Here is a 14,223-nt window from a genome sequence, read left to right as displayed (position 1 = left end):
ACTCGGGATAGTTGCTAATGCTGCACGGAAAGAAATCAAACGAACATTAATGTCACGATTTCAATTGATTTTAAAGCTACACTGGGAAAATTATACTGAAAGGATCAAGAAATTGTAATAATATCAGTTTAATTTTTTATTGTTACATATTCCAAAGTAAATTTTTGTTAATTTTTATGGAAATTGAAATGTTTAAAATAATTATTTTGCAGGTTTTTACTTTTCACATTCTATATTTTCAGCAAACAGTTTTAGAAATACAAAGACTTCTGTATAAAATATATTTAAAAATTAAGTTTATCTAGTTTATTTTTGTAACAATTTATAGTTTTCCTAAGCTATGTTTTTTTACAATTTTGACTTGTACAGTTTTTGTACTTAATAAACAAGAAACTCCTGAAATGGTTTAGTACTTATTTTAATAAATTTTGTATTTATATAAACCATAAATAAACTAAATCCAAATATTCTTCAAAAGTGAAAATTTTGATTTAAATTAAATTAGTTTTCTTTTCTTCAATTTTGTGGAAATTTTCTCGCAGTGCAGCTTAACTGCCGCCTTGGCTCTTTGGTTGCTTAGTCGATTGTCCTCGTTTCAGACCTCGTCGTAGTTGGGTTTATCGCCGAACTTGACGGATCCCCGCTGGCGTATGTTGTCGCGGGTCTGCCGCTTGTACTGACCCTTGGCCACCACCTTGGTGGCAGATGCCAACGGCTGCTCAAAGGCCACGGCACTGGGTCCAATGGGACTGGTCAGCTGGAAGCTGCTGTGGGCCACATCCGAGGGCCACTTCTCGCCATGCATGGCATCCACGAGGGCCTCCTCCAGTTCCTCCTCCTCGAGCTGCTGCTTGTGCAGATGCTTCTGGTGGCGCTGCTGATCCCGGAGACGGGCACGCAGACTGCTCATGGAGAAGGAGGGCGGCGTAGTGCTGCCCTCGGAGTGGTCATCGCTTTCTCGGATTATATAGACCTCCTTCTGGTGATGGTGTTTGCGGGGTCTCTTGGTGCTGGTCTCACGCTCGCGTTCCCGCTCCCTTTCCCTTTCCCTGAACTTCTTTAAGAACGCGGGAGGATAATTGGGTGCCTCTGTGGTGGTCGTAGTCGAGGTGGTTGTACTGGCTGTAGTCCTTTGTCTGGGTCTAGGAGCATGGTGCTCTACAAGGTGTTCTCTAAAACTCAATCCCTGACTAGGCACAAAGCCACTCTCCATTGAGGACGACGGCACCGACTCCACTTCCTCGCTAGCTTCACCTGTATGCTCGGTGACCTCGTATCGATGACCCGTATGCTTGGCCACTTCGTTCTCCGTCTCCTCGTCCTTCTCCTCATCCCTTTCGTACTCATAGCTGACCAACTTCTCCGGCTTGGGCAGCATTTCATGATATCCACTGGATATATCCGTGTGTAGATGGGTCAAGGCCTGGGGTCTCAGGGTCACAAATGTGGAGGGATGTTCTCCCGGCTTGTAGACTGGCTTCCAGCTCTGGTACTCCATAATCTTTCCGGAGATCACCTCGTTGGTGGTGGAGCCCCCGTGTGGTCGCTTCTTAAAGTATTTATTCATGATGGCTTCATCACTGGTCATGGGTGCCTTGCCCTCGGCTATGAGCTCCTGTTCCTTTTCCAACTGTCTCATCTGTTGCTCGTAATTGATAGTCGATGTCTCGATGACCATGGGCTTTGCCAGAGGTCTCCTGATCTTCACCACTTTCTTGGGCGAAGGTCGCATTTTGATGATCTTCATTGGCTTGTTGTTGTGCGGATTTCGGATGATGTACCGCACACGCGTCATCTCCGTGGGCTGCAAGTCAATGGCCGCTGCCAACTTTTGGCCATAGCTTGCCGTGCTGGGCAATAGGCCTGTGATCATTGTCTTCATGGCCCTGGCTCCGTGATACATTCGTCCAAGCACGCCACCCATCACCGAGTTGTTCATCTCCTGCCACATGAAGCGTCTTTGGATTCTGTGGAGGAAAAGTGAAAGCCAATGTCCGGGGTCTTTAGACGATTATCTGTTTACGATGATCATGAAATCTTGTAGTACTTTATTAAAGATTAATTAATATTTGGAAGAGTGTTTGTTAGGTTGAGAAATTGTCTTATAAACTTGTAATTAACTAACTATTAACTCAGTTTTAATAGAGTTTTATTCACATTATTATTATAATGAACAACTTCTCTATTAATAAAAGGATTTGTAGTAACCAAAGTCCTCGTTTATCAATAGAAATACTCTAGATAAACTCCAAATCTTCAGGGTCTTTTAGTTTTAATTCATTATTTAGTTAAAATTAAATATTTATTGCCTTTATTGACTCACCTGTGATCTTCTCCCTGGTGTTCGCCACTCACAAATATGATCTTTAGCAGCAGGAGCAGCCAAAGCCAATTTATCTACGAAAGTTGAATTATAATCCAATATATCCAAACCGGATGCAAATGTGTATGGGTTGACAATGTGTCAATTAGCAGCTGACTTCCTCGGTAATCCACTTCTGGCTTACTTACGCAATGCTTCCTCATGTCTCCGATCGTGAGTGTGAATATATTCCCACCGTTCGAATTTGAATATATTTTGGGCGGCGAATCGAGAGCTCCTCGGATCGCGGCAACTTGCAAATTTCAACTGTCGGCGGCTGCGCGGCAAGCACTTGCTTTTATATACTATTTGGCGGTTGCCACGGGGCAAGATGCAAGTTGCAAGTTGCAGGTTGCTTTGCACGTTGTTGCTCCAATTATTGGCGGCGCTCGTTGGCTTTGAGCTTGGCATTGGCATTTTCGTTTTCAATTTTATTTCCATTTTCATTTTCATTTTCACTTTCGTGGGGAACAATGGGCATATAACTTACAAGAGCTGGCCGCCTTTCGTCTGGCAATTAGTTCCATTACTTTTCAGTATCTCAAACAGCCTGTGGTTTTGTCTAGCTGCATGGATTTTCCTTCCTTTATTTTTGTTGAGTTTTTATGTACATTTAACACTATGTACTTTATGTACTCTCGATTTTAGTAGCATTAGTTTCCGCGTGCATTTTCTTGCTGCTTGATTTCGCCTGCATTTTCCAGCTGCCTTGCCTACCGGGTGGCGTGAAATCTTTAAATAAGTTTTAAATATTTTCTTAAATCAGTGGAAAAAGCTTCGATTTTGCACCAGGCACCAGAGCACGATTGTTTAATTATGACTTAATATTTATTAATGAGCGTTTTCGGCCTCTGTTTTGTTGCCGGCACTTAAATTTATCGATGCCCAGGCATTGTTCATCATATATTGCATCCTCATCATCAGCGGTTTCATACAAAATATGGTTACAGAGGAGGGTTAAATAATAGTAATTGTTTCTTAATAACTTAAAATAGTGCCAGATCATTTTAGATAATATTAAAAATATTTTATGTAAAATGTTTATTGATAAACAACGGTAAAACACTTTATTTCTTATTGAGAAACCTATGGAGTTTATAGTTATTTTATTCTTTGACAAAATCAGCTTTTTATTAGAATAAAATGTTAATTTTATAGAAAAAATAACTTAATTTAAATTATTCTTGAAGAAAATTATATATGTAAAAGCGTAAATATTTACGAATTCATTTTCTCAAATATTTTTAAAAATATTTTTATTATTAGCCTTAAGAGCTATTCTTTTGACCGCTGCTGTGTCCGTTTAACCATTATCATCATCGATGGCCGATGATGGGCAGTGCAGCGCCATCTGTCGGGCGAAACGTGCCAAACGATTCGCTTCGGCAAATGACTTTGTGGCGTGTGTGCATTTTTCTGCTCCCCATCATCATCATTATCATCATCATAGTCATCCTTATGGCCATGGTAATGCTGTTGATATTTGTCGAGATCTCTTTTTTCTCTCTCCAACCCAAGTGCTCCACTCGAGCGCATTTATGGCTGCGGCAGGTGGCACCTCTTCAGAGTCGAATGCCTCATTATCGTAGGACGTGTATGTCAACTGCAAAAATGTTGGCGTATTTATTGAAATATCTTTCTGTGGGGGTCAGTTGGAAAATTATCGGGCATTTGTTTGTGTAATTTAAGTGGCTCAAACACATCAAACACAAACTACGGACAACAGTCTCTAATTAATTCGAAATTAATATGCCGAAATGGGTTTTCCTATTTGCTTTGTGACTTCCTTTTTAATTGGTCAAGTTGTGTAAACATGCATGAACTACTGAAATATTTGTACAAAAGATATGCTTCAATTCGATAAATTAAATTCCATCAATGGCTCAGATTTAATCAATGTAACTTTGAATTTTTATATGTTTTTTAATACATTGTAAAGCATCTTTAGGGTCTTGTTTAAACTGAAACTAATTGAAGCTGATAAATCGGAAATCATAGTGCTTTGGGTTTATCTAAGACGCGAATAACCTGAAAGAGATTTTTATTTAAATTTTGATAAGCCAGCAAAACCTTTGCCAAAGCTTCTATATAATTAAATCCTTTATGCCCTCAGGTAATTTTTAATTAAACGCCACGTCTTGAGTATTACCTAATGAGTAGTGGAGCTGAATAATATCTGGAAATACTTATTTCTCAATGCAATTTGTGTGTCAAGGTCTTAAGGCGGCTTATAAGCTCCTTTACGGTCTTATCAAAATGTAATAATTGCATTTGTGCACTAATTAAACATCTGCTAAGTACAACGAGAGCGGGAAGGGTAAGAAATTAATGTGTTTGTATATATTACACCATTCCTCTCACATCTTGATGGTGTTTGTTCAGCTCTTTGCTTCCTTGCTCGCACATTACGCATACGCAGCGTTGTACGTTCGACTGAAGCCTGGTTCAATACGCGTTCCATTCTACACGCTTCAGTCAATAATGTATTTAAAATGCCATTTGTGTAAATGGATTATGTAATCGATGCAACATTGTGGCAGTGACTGAGGCTAATGCAATATGCCTGCCGCTATACGAAAATCGCACATACGCCCCCATGTACGAGGAGAGTAAGTGCGTGTACATATGTATATATAGACATATTTGTGTTATTGCTGCCTAGCCTGACTTTGCTGATAATGCTAGCTTACAGCCAGAGTCCCGAACCGAAGCGAACTCCTTGTCGTTGTAGTCGTCCTTGCATAAAAGCAAATTGATGCCCTAAGCCAAATATAAACACAATAAAACCAAACAAGCCGCAACAACAATGAACCGGCACACACGTACACAGGAAAAAAATAATATATCCTAAATACAATTTATACTATAAATTAGTATTAGTATTTAAATATTAGATGTCCGCTAGGGTTTTCATGTTCGAATTCGTCTCTTGTTTTCCTGTATCTTGTTACTATTTTTTTCAGTGCAGACAACTGGTAAGCCTGGGGAGGAAAATGACAGGATAAGAGGAGTACCGGAGTGATGCTGCCACTGCCTCCTGTATCAGTTGGCCAAGCATAAGGCGAGAGCTAACTGCAAATTGTATGAGCTCGAATTTTGCCTCGATGCCACAGATTTTACCATCTCGCCCCATCTATCCCCCGTGTAGTCTTGTATCCAAAACGTTGATAACATTCACATTTCGGGTCTTAGGATAGACACTCTGCCATCCAGCAGACATCGCAACATGCTGGAAGGAAGGATAACAATGGCATTGGCCGCCTTGCCGCTGCAATAACTTGGACGAGTTAATGGAAACAGTCGCTAGAATTGGACCCTGATTGATACGGATCGATGGTCGCTTACACGAGACATTCAATAGTGGACAAAGTGGACAGTATAAGGCGTGGTCCGATTTACAGATGACACCCAAGAGCTGACATTGATGCAGTTTACGGAAAGAAAGAGTTATGGTTACAAGTCAGGCAGGATAAGTCAATGCAAAGAGGGTGTTTTGCAAAGTATAAGCATAGGAACTAGTAAAAATATATCAGTTTACTAGGTTTGGATTAATTTTCCCATTTAATTTAAAGGTAGATCCATTAAATGCAGCATAACTTTAAAATGAAATGCAGTTTAAGCTTAAAGAAATCGATATATACTGTTTTCAGTATACAATAATAATTATATGAAATCTTTATACATACATTCCCACATTGCCCGGCTCATTTGCATTGGAAAAATATATATATTTATTTTCATGTTCTGCCCATCTTTTGTGCTTTTTTCTTTTTTAAAAACCAATTTGTTGATACTGAGGCTGTTGTCTTTGGTTTTACTGTTGTTGTTGGTGTTACTTTTGTTGTTGGTGTTACTGTTGTTGTTGATGTTACTGTTGTTGTTGCACTTAATATTATTTTTACGTATATTTTGTGAGGATAAAAATGCATTTACCTGTCGTCCGCTAGTCACTTCCCTTTGAACTTTTTTCCTTCCTACGCTTTCCAGTTTTTCCCTTTGGAGTCTCCGCGTCAGTATCCTGGATATCCTGGTTGTTGTTGTTGTTGCAGGCACTGATTTAATGCCAGGGGCAAGTCCCTTGCTCTGATTTTATTTTTTTTGTATACCCTCATTTAAGAAGATTATCAAATTGGGTCAGATCATATGCATGCAGTGATCCTTACAACAGCGCTATTATATGTAATGTTAAGTATTTAAATTTTCATACCTTTTGTTTCTGGCAACAAAAGTAAGAGTATACTTCTTCAGCTCCCTAAAAAAAAAAAAATCATCTCTTTTTCAAATTTTCTATTATTTTTTTTTTTGTGTCGCTGCTGCTGCTCTCGTTGCAGCGACACCATTTTATGGTCGAAACTCACACACACACACACAAAAGAATGAGCTGAAGATATTGCGCATACGCCACGTTAGCCCTGTCTCCTCATCCATGTGAATGTGATTGCGACTGGGCCATCTCACAAAAGCTTTGAAGTTGCATAGATAAGCTTCAGTCTGGGAGTAAATGCTGCATAACCCCCGGCGATTTGGCCGCCAAGGCGACAACTTCCCGTGGAGAAAAACATAAACTTATGTCATAAGCCATAGCCCCTTGGCCAAAGCGCACAAGGGTCTCGGGTTCTCAGGTTCTCAGGCTTGCAGGCTCTCACAGCTACCAGTACCCAGGCATTAACCCATGTAAGCCGGAGCGTGGCAGACAATGGCCCGCGGGTTATATGGCTATAGGGATAGGGATATATACGGTCCACTAAAACAGAAACCAGAACGAAGGAAAAGTATAGTAGCCGGCAGACCCGCTCGCACACATTTTAAGCTTATTTAATGCGCGCATAAATTATTCAGAGGGGACAGCGAGGGGGGTAGGAGGGAGCCCTCCGTGTGGGCCAAAAAGCTTCGCGTTCCGGGCATACTCAATTATTTTAGTTTATGTTTGGATTAGTGGTCAGGAGCAGGACTATGGCCCACTCCGGTTCAACGGTCCCTGCGTCTGGTTATTGCACTTTATTGTCATTGGAGCCCCGCACTAGCGATGACAGCCCTCCGAATGGCTTTCGGGGTCCTTTGGCCGGTTTTCTTTTTCCTTTTTCCTGTGTTCTATGTTTTGTTTTTGTTTTTTTTTTTTTGTCTTCTTTTTTTTCGGCTGGCCCAATCAATATTTAATTGACCCATTTCAGTGCTTTCTTTCTCTATGAATGGCTGCAGGTTCTTTTTTTGTTCACGTTGAAAACAATTTTATCCCTTGCCGCGTATAAAAAGCGGCATATTAAATCAGGAACATAAGTCAATATGGAAAGTGTTGCCGTTTTTTTAAAATCTTTGTGGCAATTGTGATTTTAATAACTGGGTTTCTTAATGGCTAAGGCACTTGATTTAATTAAAATGGGCTACCTTTTGGAAATTATAGCATTTAGAGCCCTTTTTTCTGAGGTATTTATCATTAAAATTAATATCTTTATTAAGCTAGAACAGAGGCCCTTAAATTTTTGTCTTCAAGTTGAAGATATCCTGCTTTTAATGTTCATCTTGTTCCCTTTAAGTTTCTAGTTGTGCCAAACCTTCTTCGGCTTCAGATAGATACTCGGAAGATGCTCCAGGCCAGTGAGCCATTTGGGGCATAAATTAGATTAGAACCGACCATAGCCAGTTGGTAATGGGCGCTGAAAGCATTTTTTTAGACGCTTTGCCGGGCCATGTACTTAATTTATATTAACGTGGCCGCCATCTCTCTCTGTCGCCGGCACGCTTTGTATATTTGTATATCTGTATCTTTGTATAAATGTATATAAGTATATCTGGCAGCGCCCTAAATTAATTTACACGACGCACGACAAAAAGCGAGTATCTGCAGAATCCCTGATGCCCCATAAAATGTTCATCCCTTGCTATACTTATTCCCTTTTTTGTCTCTTTTTTTTGGGCTTTCAATACACTTTAATGCATGGCCATTGATGACTTGTTGTTGTAGCCGTCATATTCAATCAAATTTGTTATGGAAATAAATTGACAAATAAATTGTTATATCAATTTATTCGTATCATTAGCGTGTCCCATGGCGGCAAATTGGTTTTCAATTTGATTTTCAAATGAATTGGATGGAATTTAAAAAGATTTGGGTTGTCTTTTTTTCTGGGAATTATTCTTTTTGAGGGATTATTGTGAGTGGATTGATTTTGTGCAACATTGGTATATAAATTATTTTGGTAACACATCAAAATATACATTTATATAATATTTCTTTGTATTTAAATTGAAATATGTAAATTTTGGTTATATGTTTTAATTATTTTAAAGTGTTTGTTAAAAAAAAAAACCTTTTAACATTTGGAATACTTTTTGGCAGTCATGGCTCTTATAATTCCCAAGTGCTAATTCAGCAACAAAATGTAGTCATGAAATTCATTTGTATTTTATTGTGTGCTCTGAGGCTATTATGTTTTCATTACACAGATTTTATTATACCATTAAACATAATAAAAAAAATTTTAATTAATTTCAATTGATAATTTAATTATTTTCATTTAATTTTAATTGCACACTTTTATTGAATTATCTACCCATTTTAAGCAAACACTTTCATTTACTTTTTTATCTATGCACTTTCACCGAAATATTTTTTTAGGTAATAAATCTATCCGCACCAAAGTGACCCAAATTTTTGTTGTTTTACGTTTTATTGCAAAATTCAGTTGTTTTTCATGTCCATTGATACGCACACTCCGACACACACACACACACACACACATTTTGTTTCATTTCGATTCCGTAGCTGTAACCTCAGAAAATCGCCGCCGGCAGCGACACGCTGATTAAATCAAATAACTTATGGCTTAGCCGCTGCTTCTGCTTCTGCTTTGGCTCTGGCTCCTGCTTGAGTTCCCTTTGGCCGGGAGTCCTTTCCTGGAGCAAGGATACTCCCCAGTTGTCGGACAACGGAAATCAGCGCTGCCCAATCTGCTGTGTGGCCGAGTTTGGTTTGGTTTGGTTTGGTTTAGCTTAGTTTTTTTTTTTGGCTGGATGGTTGGAGGTGAAGTGGGCCAACCGCCGTGGCTCATTGTGTATGAAATTTGCTCAACTGCAAGCCAAGCAGAAGGAAATTGCACACACACACACATACAGCCACAGAGCCTTATCCTGCTCACTGGATTCATTCCTTTTTTTTCTGCCACCAGAAGCTTCTCCTTTTCTGCTCGACTGCTGATGCGAAAGCTTTCTTAAGGGCACTGGGAAAAATTAGGGGAAACTTTACAGGAAAGATATATAATAAATATATATAAATATTTCCCAATACAAAATAAAAATTAAATTTAAATATATTTATATATTTACTATTTATTTATACCTCCTAGTGCTTTTCTTTTCCAAAACAAACACATATAAAATAAATTTCAAAAGCTAAATTGCTATCTCCTTTAAACCTACCACTTTATTTTCCTAGTGCAGATATCTGCTACTGCCATTTTGCTTAGCCCATACACTTGAAAACGTTTACTGTCCAGGACCCAGGGTGTTTTTGTGTTGGATGTTGTGGGTACTCTCTCTCTGTGTGTGTGTGTGTTTCCTCCATTGTTAGTGTCGCTGTCGCAATGTTCATCTTTTGTTTCAATTGCTCGACGGTCGACGGTCAGCTCAGATTTTGTGCCCGTATCTAAGCGGAATCATCCCATCGTCTCCCGGATCTCAGACCCTTCTCTTCTTCGTCCCGTGCGGTTGGTTTATTGCAATTGATTTTGACGCCGCTGTTTATCGGAGCAGTTTAATCCAACTGCCAACTGCCATTGCCTCCTCCATGTAGCCTTTGTGTTTGTGTAAGCATTTCCGGAATCGAAACGAATTGAATCGATTCCACCATTCCATTCGATGGCAATGTAAGACAGCAACTCCAAACGCTCCAATAAAATCGAAGCTTAGGTGAAGCGAAGGCAATCCACGGTTATAGTCTGCCATAAAGCATAGTTTCAATGGTGGTTGAAAAAGTCTCAGGGAAAAAATAGTGTGCTATGCTTGAGCCTTTCTGAAGGGTTTAAGTTTGATAAGGATATCTTAAATATTAAATTCTTTAACTCTTAAGCCAATTTATCAATATAAGTATATTTAAGACTATATTAGGATTTACTTATGCACTCTAAATAGATTTAAAATATACTAAAATACCTTTAGATACATTAAATAAACATTAAACATATTTAAGCTTAGTTTATGTGCTTTTAAAGCCATTGCTTTTCAAAATTCCCTCGACCTTTCGCCAATAACCATTCCGTATTTTCCCTGATTTTGCAGCTACGTGCACGGAATTGGCTCCGAGACGCGAAATTCTCTCTTCCATCTGCACAATGGACGCGACATGGTTCTGGTCACCACCTGTCGCCACGGCAAGAGTTGGCGGGAGCTGCAGGATAATCGTTGCGACGAAGACAATCGCGAGTACGACAGGTACGTACCCCCAACGGAGATGATGATGATCAAGACGACGATGGCAAAGTGGCCAGAAATTGTTTCTAGCTGTCATTGGGTCCGCAAGTAATTTGTTTAGCCTCCGCCATCGTGCTAATAGCTGCCACGCCCCCATCCTTTTGCCATTAACTGTGCCGTCTAGGGGAGAGTCTGTCCTCCTCCTCTCTCGACGCCTCGTCCCTATCTAGATTCATGCCGGGTGATTAATGTGCTGAAATCCGACTTGACAAGCTCATTTAAATGGCACGACACCGAAAGGCCAAAGGCATTTGCAATGCCAATGGATTTTCGGTGAGACACGCGGGCACCCAAAAGGACAGTGACTTTTCAATCATGTTCAGGTCCAGATCCAGATCCACATCCACTTTCACAACCAAATGATTTCAAATGTTTTCCGGGGTCGGGTTCGGTCGTTTGCGTTGCCCAAATTAATGGTGCAAATGAAGTTATAGAAACGGTTGTCGTAAATGAACTCGTAAATTGATGAATATATGCTTAAAGTTGATATTTAAGATTTGATCAATAAGCAAAAATATGATATTTAAGGATATGGATTGTGTATGACTCTTCGGCAAGGAAATTGTTTCACTTTATAGAGAAATTGTTCATAAGATAAAACAAATAAAACTTAAGTATTGCTGACTGACTGACCATAGTGATATATCGCTTACTATATTCCCTTTAAAACCCCCACTCTTTTAGAACCTCTCACCTAAAACCCTTTGAGAAACCAAATACAACTCCAAGACAAAGAGATAGTTGAGGAAGCATAAATGTCAACGCTAAAATTTGCCTTTTACCTTTAATTGAATGTAATTTTTCAGATTTTCTAGTGTTACTTTCTTGGCCACAGCGGCATTTCGTCCTTCTTAACCCCCTGACGGCTGTCTGTCCTCCTTTTCCCCCATATCTTGTAATTTGACATGACTTATGCGACAAATCTGCTTTGGCGTCAAGCGTCAGCGATTTATGCTCACCCCCCTCTCCCACACCCACATTTTCCAGCTTTTTGCCGCTTTTCTCCTCCCTTGGAAACATCCGTCCCGTCCCTCAACTGTTCTACATAATCAAGCAAATTGCTTTCCCACTCACATCATTTTTTATCAAGGGGCTTCCCTGTCGTGGAAACTTCGTTAATGCACCTGTCAGATATATCTTTTGCTTTCTCTTCTGCCCGCATGAGTTGCCTCTATCCTATATGTACATATATATAGTAAGTAGTATAGTATATATATTTGGGTAAAATTGCATAATACCCCTTGAATAGCATCAGCAGGGGTTTTTTTTTTTGCTTTAAGAGCTCATGAATGCGCGTGGGCGCCAAGTTCTTTGGTTGAGTTTTGGAGCTTCTGTATTTTTGATGAGTTTTCCCTTGGCATTAATATGCAAAATGCAAAGTGTTGTTGTTGTTAATATACATACATAGTGATGAGAAGGGCAATGCCCAAGAAAATGTGATTCCAAAGCCAAGAACCGAAATCCATTCAATTTGACAATGACTTAAAAGTTTTCTCGTTTTCTCTGGACTTTGAGTTTTTGAGGGAAAGGGAAGATAATGGTCAGCCAAGCATCAAATTGAGATTTCTCTATGAATTTTAAGATGTTTTTATGTTTAAAAATTCATGAAAACAATGATTTAAGATTTTATTGTTATAATAAATATAACTATGAATTTTTATATGAATTTCTCTTTAAATAATCAGGAAAACAATGATTTTAAATTTTTAATGTGATAGTAAATATATATTTAATTATTTTACAAAAATTTAAACCTGTAATATGTTTAATAATTAAAATATTTATCCATGAATTTTATTCTCTAACCCAATTAATAAGCTTTTAAAAATCCGCCAAAAAGTATTATATAGCTCTATAAAAATTTAAATTTTTACTACCAAACTTGGCCCTTAAAATTCTTATTTAATTGCTTCAACTTTCCAAATCATGTCCATATAATAATGGTATATATTATATATTAAATATATACAGCCATATTCCTTTACGCAAAATCCATTAAAAAGTTTTGTTATTACTTCAACTCATTCTTTACCACAGCCTGCCACCAAAAAAAAAGAAAGAACTTTTTCAACTGCATTCAAAAACCTTGAGCTGCTTTTAATGAAATTTTTTTGTTGTTTGTTGTTGCCGCAGTCCCGCCTTTGTTGCTGTTGTAATGAGCCTAAGGCGTCAATGGCTTTTGCCGCCGTCGATGTCATGCAACATATGCAGCAGTAAAAGGAGAAGTTGATGAGCCGCGGACGACGATGATGATGATGATGATGGGTACAAAAACATGCCACACGACGCCAGTTCTATTTAACTTTTTTTTTGTTTTGCGGCTTGCTATACGAGGTCAACGATTTTATCCAGTTTGTGCTTCTTCTTTGTCGGCTCTGCGGTTGGCACTACTTAGAGGAATTTCAACACAGGAAACGATTTTAGAAATTTAATAATTTTTTAAAATTTAATATTAGAAATAAAATATTATTTTTAATTTTTTGTTAAATTCTTTAAATGCAAAGATTTACCAGGTTTAGCTTAAAATTAAACTATAATTACTTTTAAATTTTCGTAGCATACTTTTAGTCACATTTTTAAATGATTTCCCTGCTAATTCTGGCGATATACACAGTTTTTTGTATACAACTCTCAAAACTGAACTTTAAACTATTTTATAAGCTTTTCTTTTTTAAGTATTTTTTTCAGTGTAGACCAGTCTGCGATTGTGCTTCTGTGTCAGAGACTTTGCCTATTTTTGAAGTTAGCCGAAAGTAGTAGCAACTGTGGGAAATAATGAGACGCCATGTAAATGTCCTTGGGAGTAAAAGTTGTTCCTCATTTTCTTTTTGGCTGTGTTATTTTGTGTGCGTTTTTTCTTTTTTCTTTTTTGTGTTATTTTTTCCGCTAACAGCAGACGCGACGAAATTACGTATACGCCATGTTGCTGGGAGGCCACGCCAACTGTTGCAGCCACACGTAGACGCGTTTGTGTGGCAGGGTGGCACTATTTGCCTCAAGGTTGTCCTGCGGCAATTTTCAACTTTCGGCAGCCCTTTAATTTGAGCTTAGCAATTTATAACGTTTTTTTCCCCTCTATTTTCGGTTGCCCAATTTTTCAATACGCAATTTTCGAAACATATTTGCGGGCGTGTTAATGTGCGTAGTTGTGGGTGGGTGTGTGGGGATAGTCTGTGTGTGCAATTTTATGAGGGAACTTTCCCAGAGTTCAAGGTCTCTGGGGTAACTCAATTTTCGGCTTTTGGCATCAGCAAGTATTTATATTTACATGTAAATATATAAGCAGATTGGCTGCGTAAAGAGAAAATTGTGATGGGTGAATAAATGTAAAGTTTATTACATTCATTGGCTTAAGTTGGAAAGGGATTCTTGTGCTGAAGCAGCTCAATCTTAAT

The 14,223-nt window shown here is 38.6% G+C and overlaps 2 protein-coding genes across 4 annotated transcripts in view; one reads left to right on the top strand and one right to left on the bottom strand.

The window, feature by feature from the left end:
• The window catches only part of ttv (exostosin glycosyltransferase 1 ttv), a 68,512-nt gene that overhangs the window by 22,066 nt on the left and 32,223 nt on the right, over positions 1-14,223 (top strand). For all 3 annotated transcript variants that reach the window (XR_001770776.3, XR_001770777.3, XM_017169115.3), the window contains exon 2: positions 10,637-10,789. Coding sequence is in view for 1 of the 3 variants with exons in the window: in XM_017169115.3 (XP_017024604.1) it covers positions 10,637-10,789 (153 nt within the window). In the remaining 2 variants the exon portion in view is untranslated. The remainder of the gene's footprint in view (positions 1-10,636; positions 10,790-14,223) is intronic.
• Positions 577-2,572, bottom strand: LOC108076123 (uncharacterized). Its single transcript, XM_017168852.3, has 3 exons — positions 2,512-2,572; positions 2,324-2,397; positions 577-1,967 (listed from the first exon to the last, which is right to left on the bottom strand). Exons 1-3 carry the CDS (start codon positions 2,524-2,526, stop codon positions 596-598), a joined length of 1,461 nt encoding a protein of 486 aa, XP_017024341.2. The 5' UTR covers positions 2,527-2,572; the 3' UTR covers positions 577-595.

The sequence above is a fragment of the Drosophila kikkawai genome, chromosome 2R (genome assembly GCF_030179895.1).
Source record: "Drosophila kikkawai strain 14028-0561.14 chromosome 2R, DkikHiC1v2, whole genome shotgun sequence".
NCBI classification, from domain to species: domain Eukaryota; kingdom Metazoa; phylum Arthropoda; class Insecta; order Diptera; family Drosophilidae; genus Drosophila; species Drosophila kikkawai.
The sequence above is the reverse complement of the archived record's forward strand: the minus strand, read 5'-3'. Positions and strand labels throughout refer to the sequence as shown.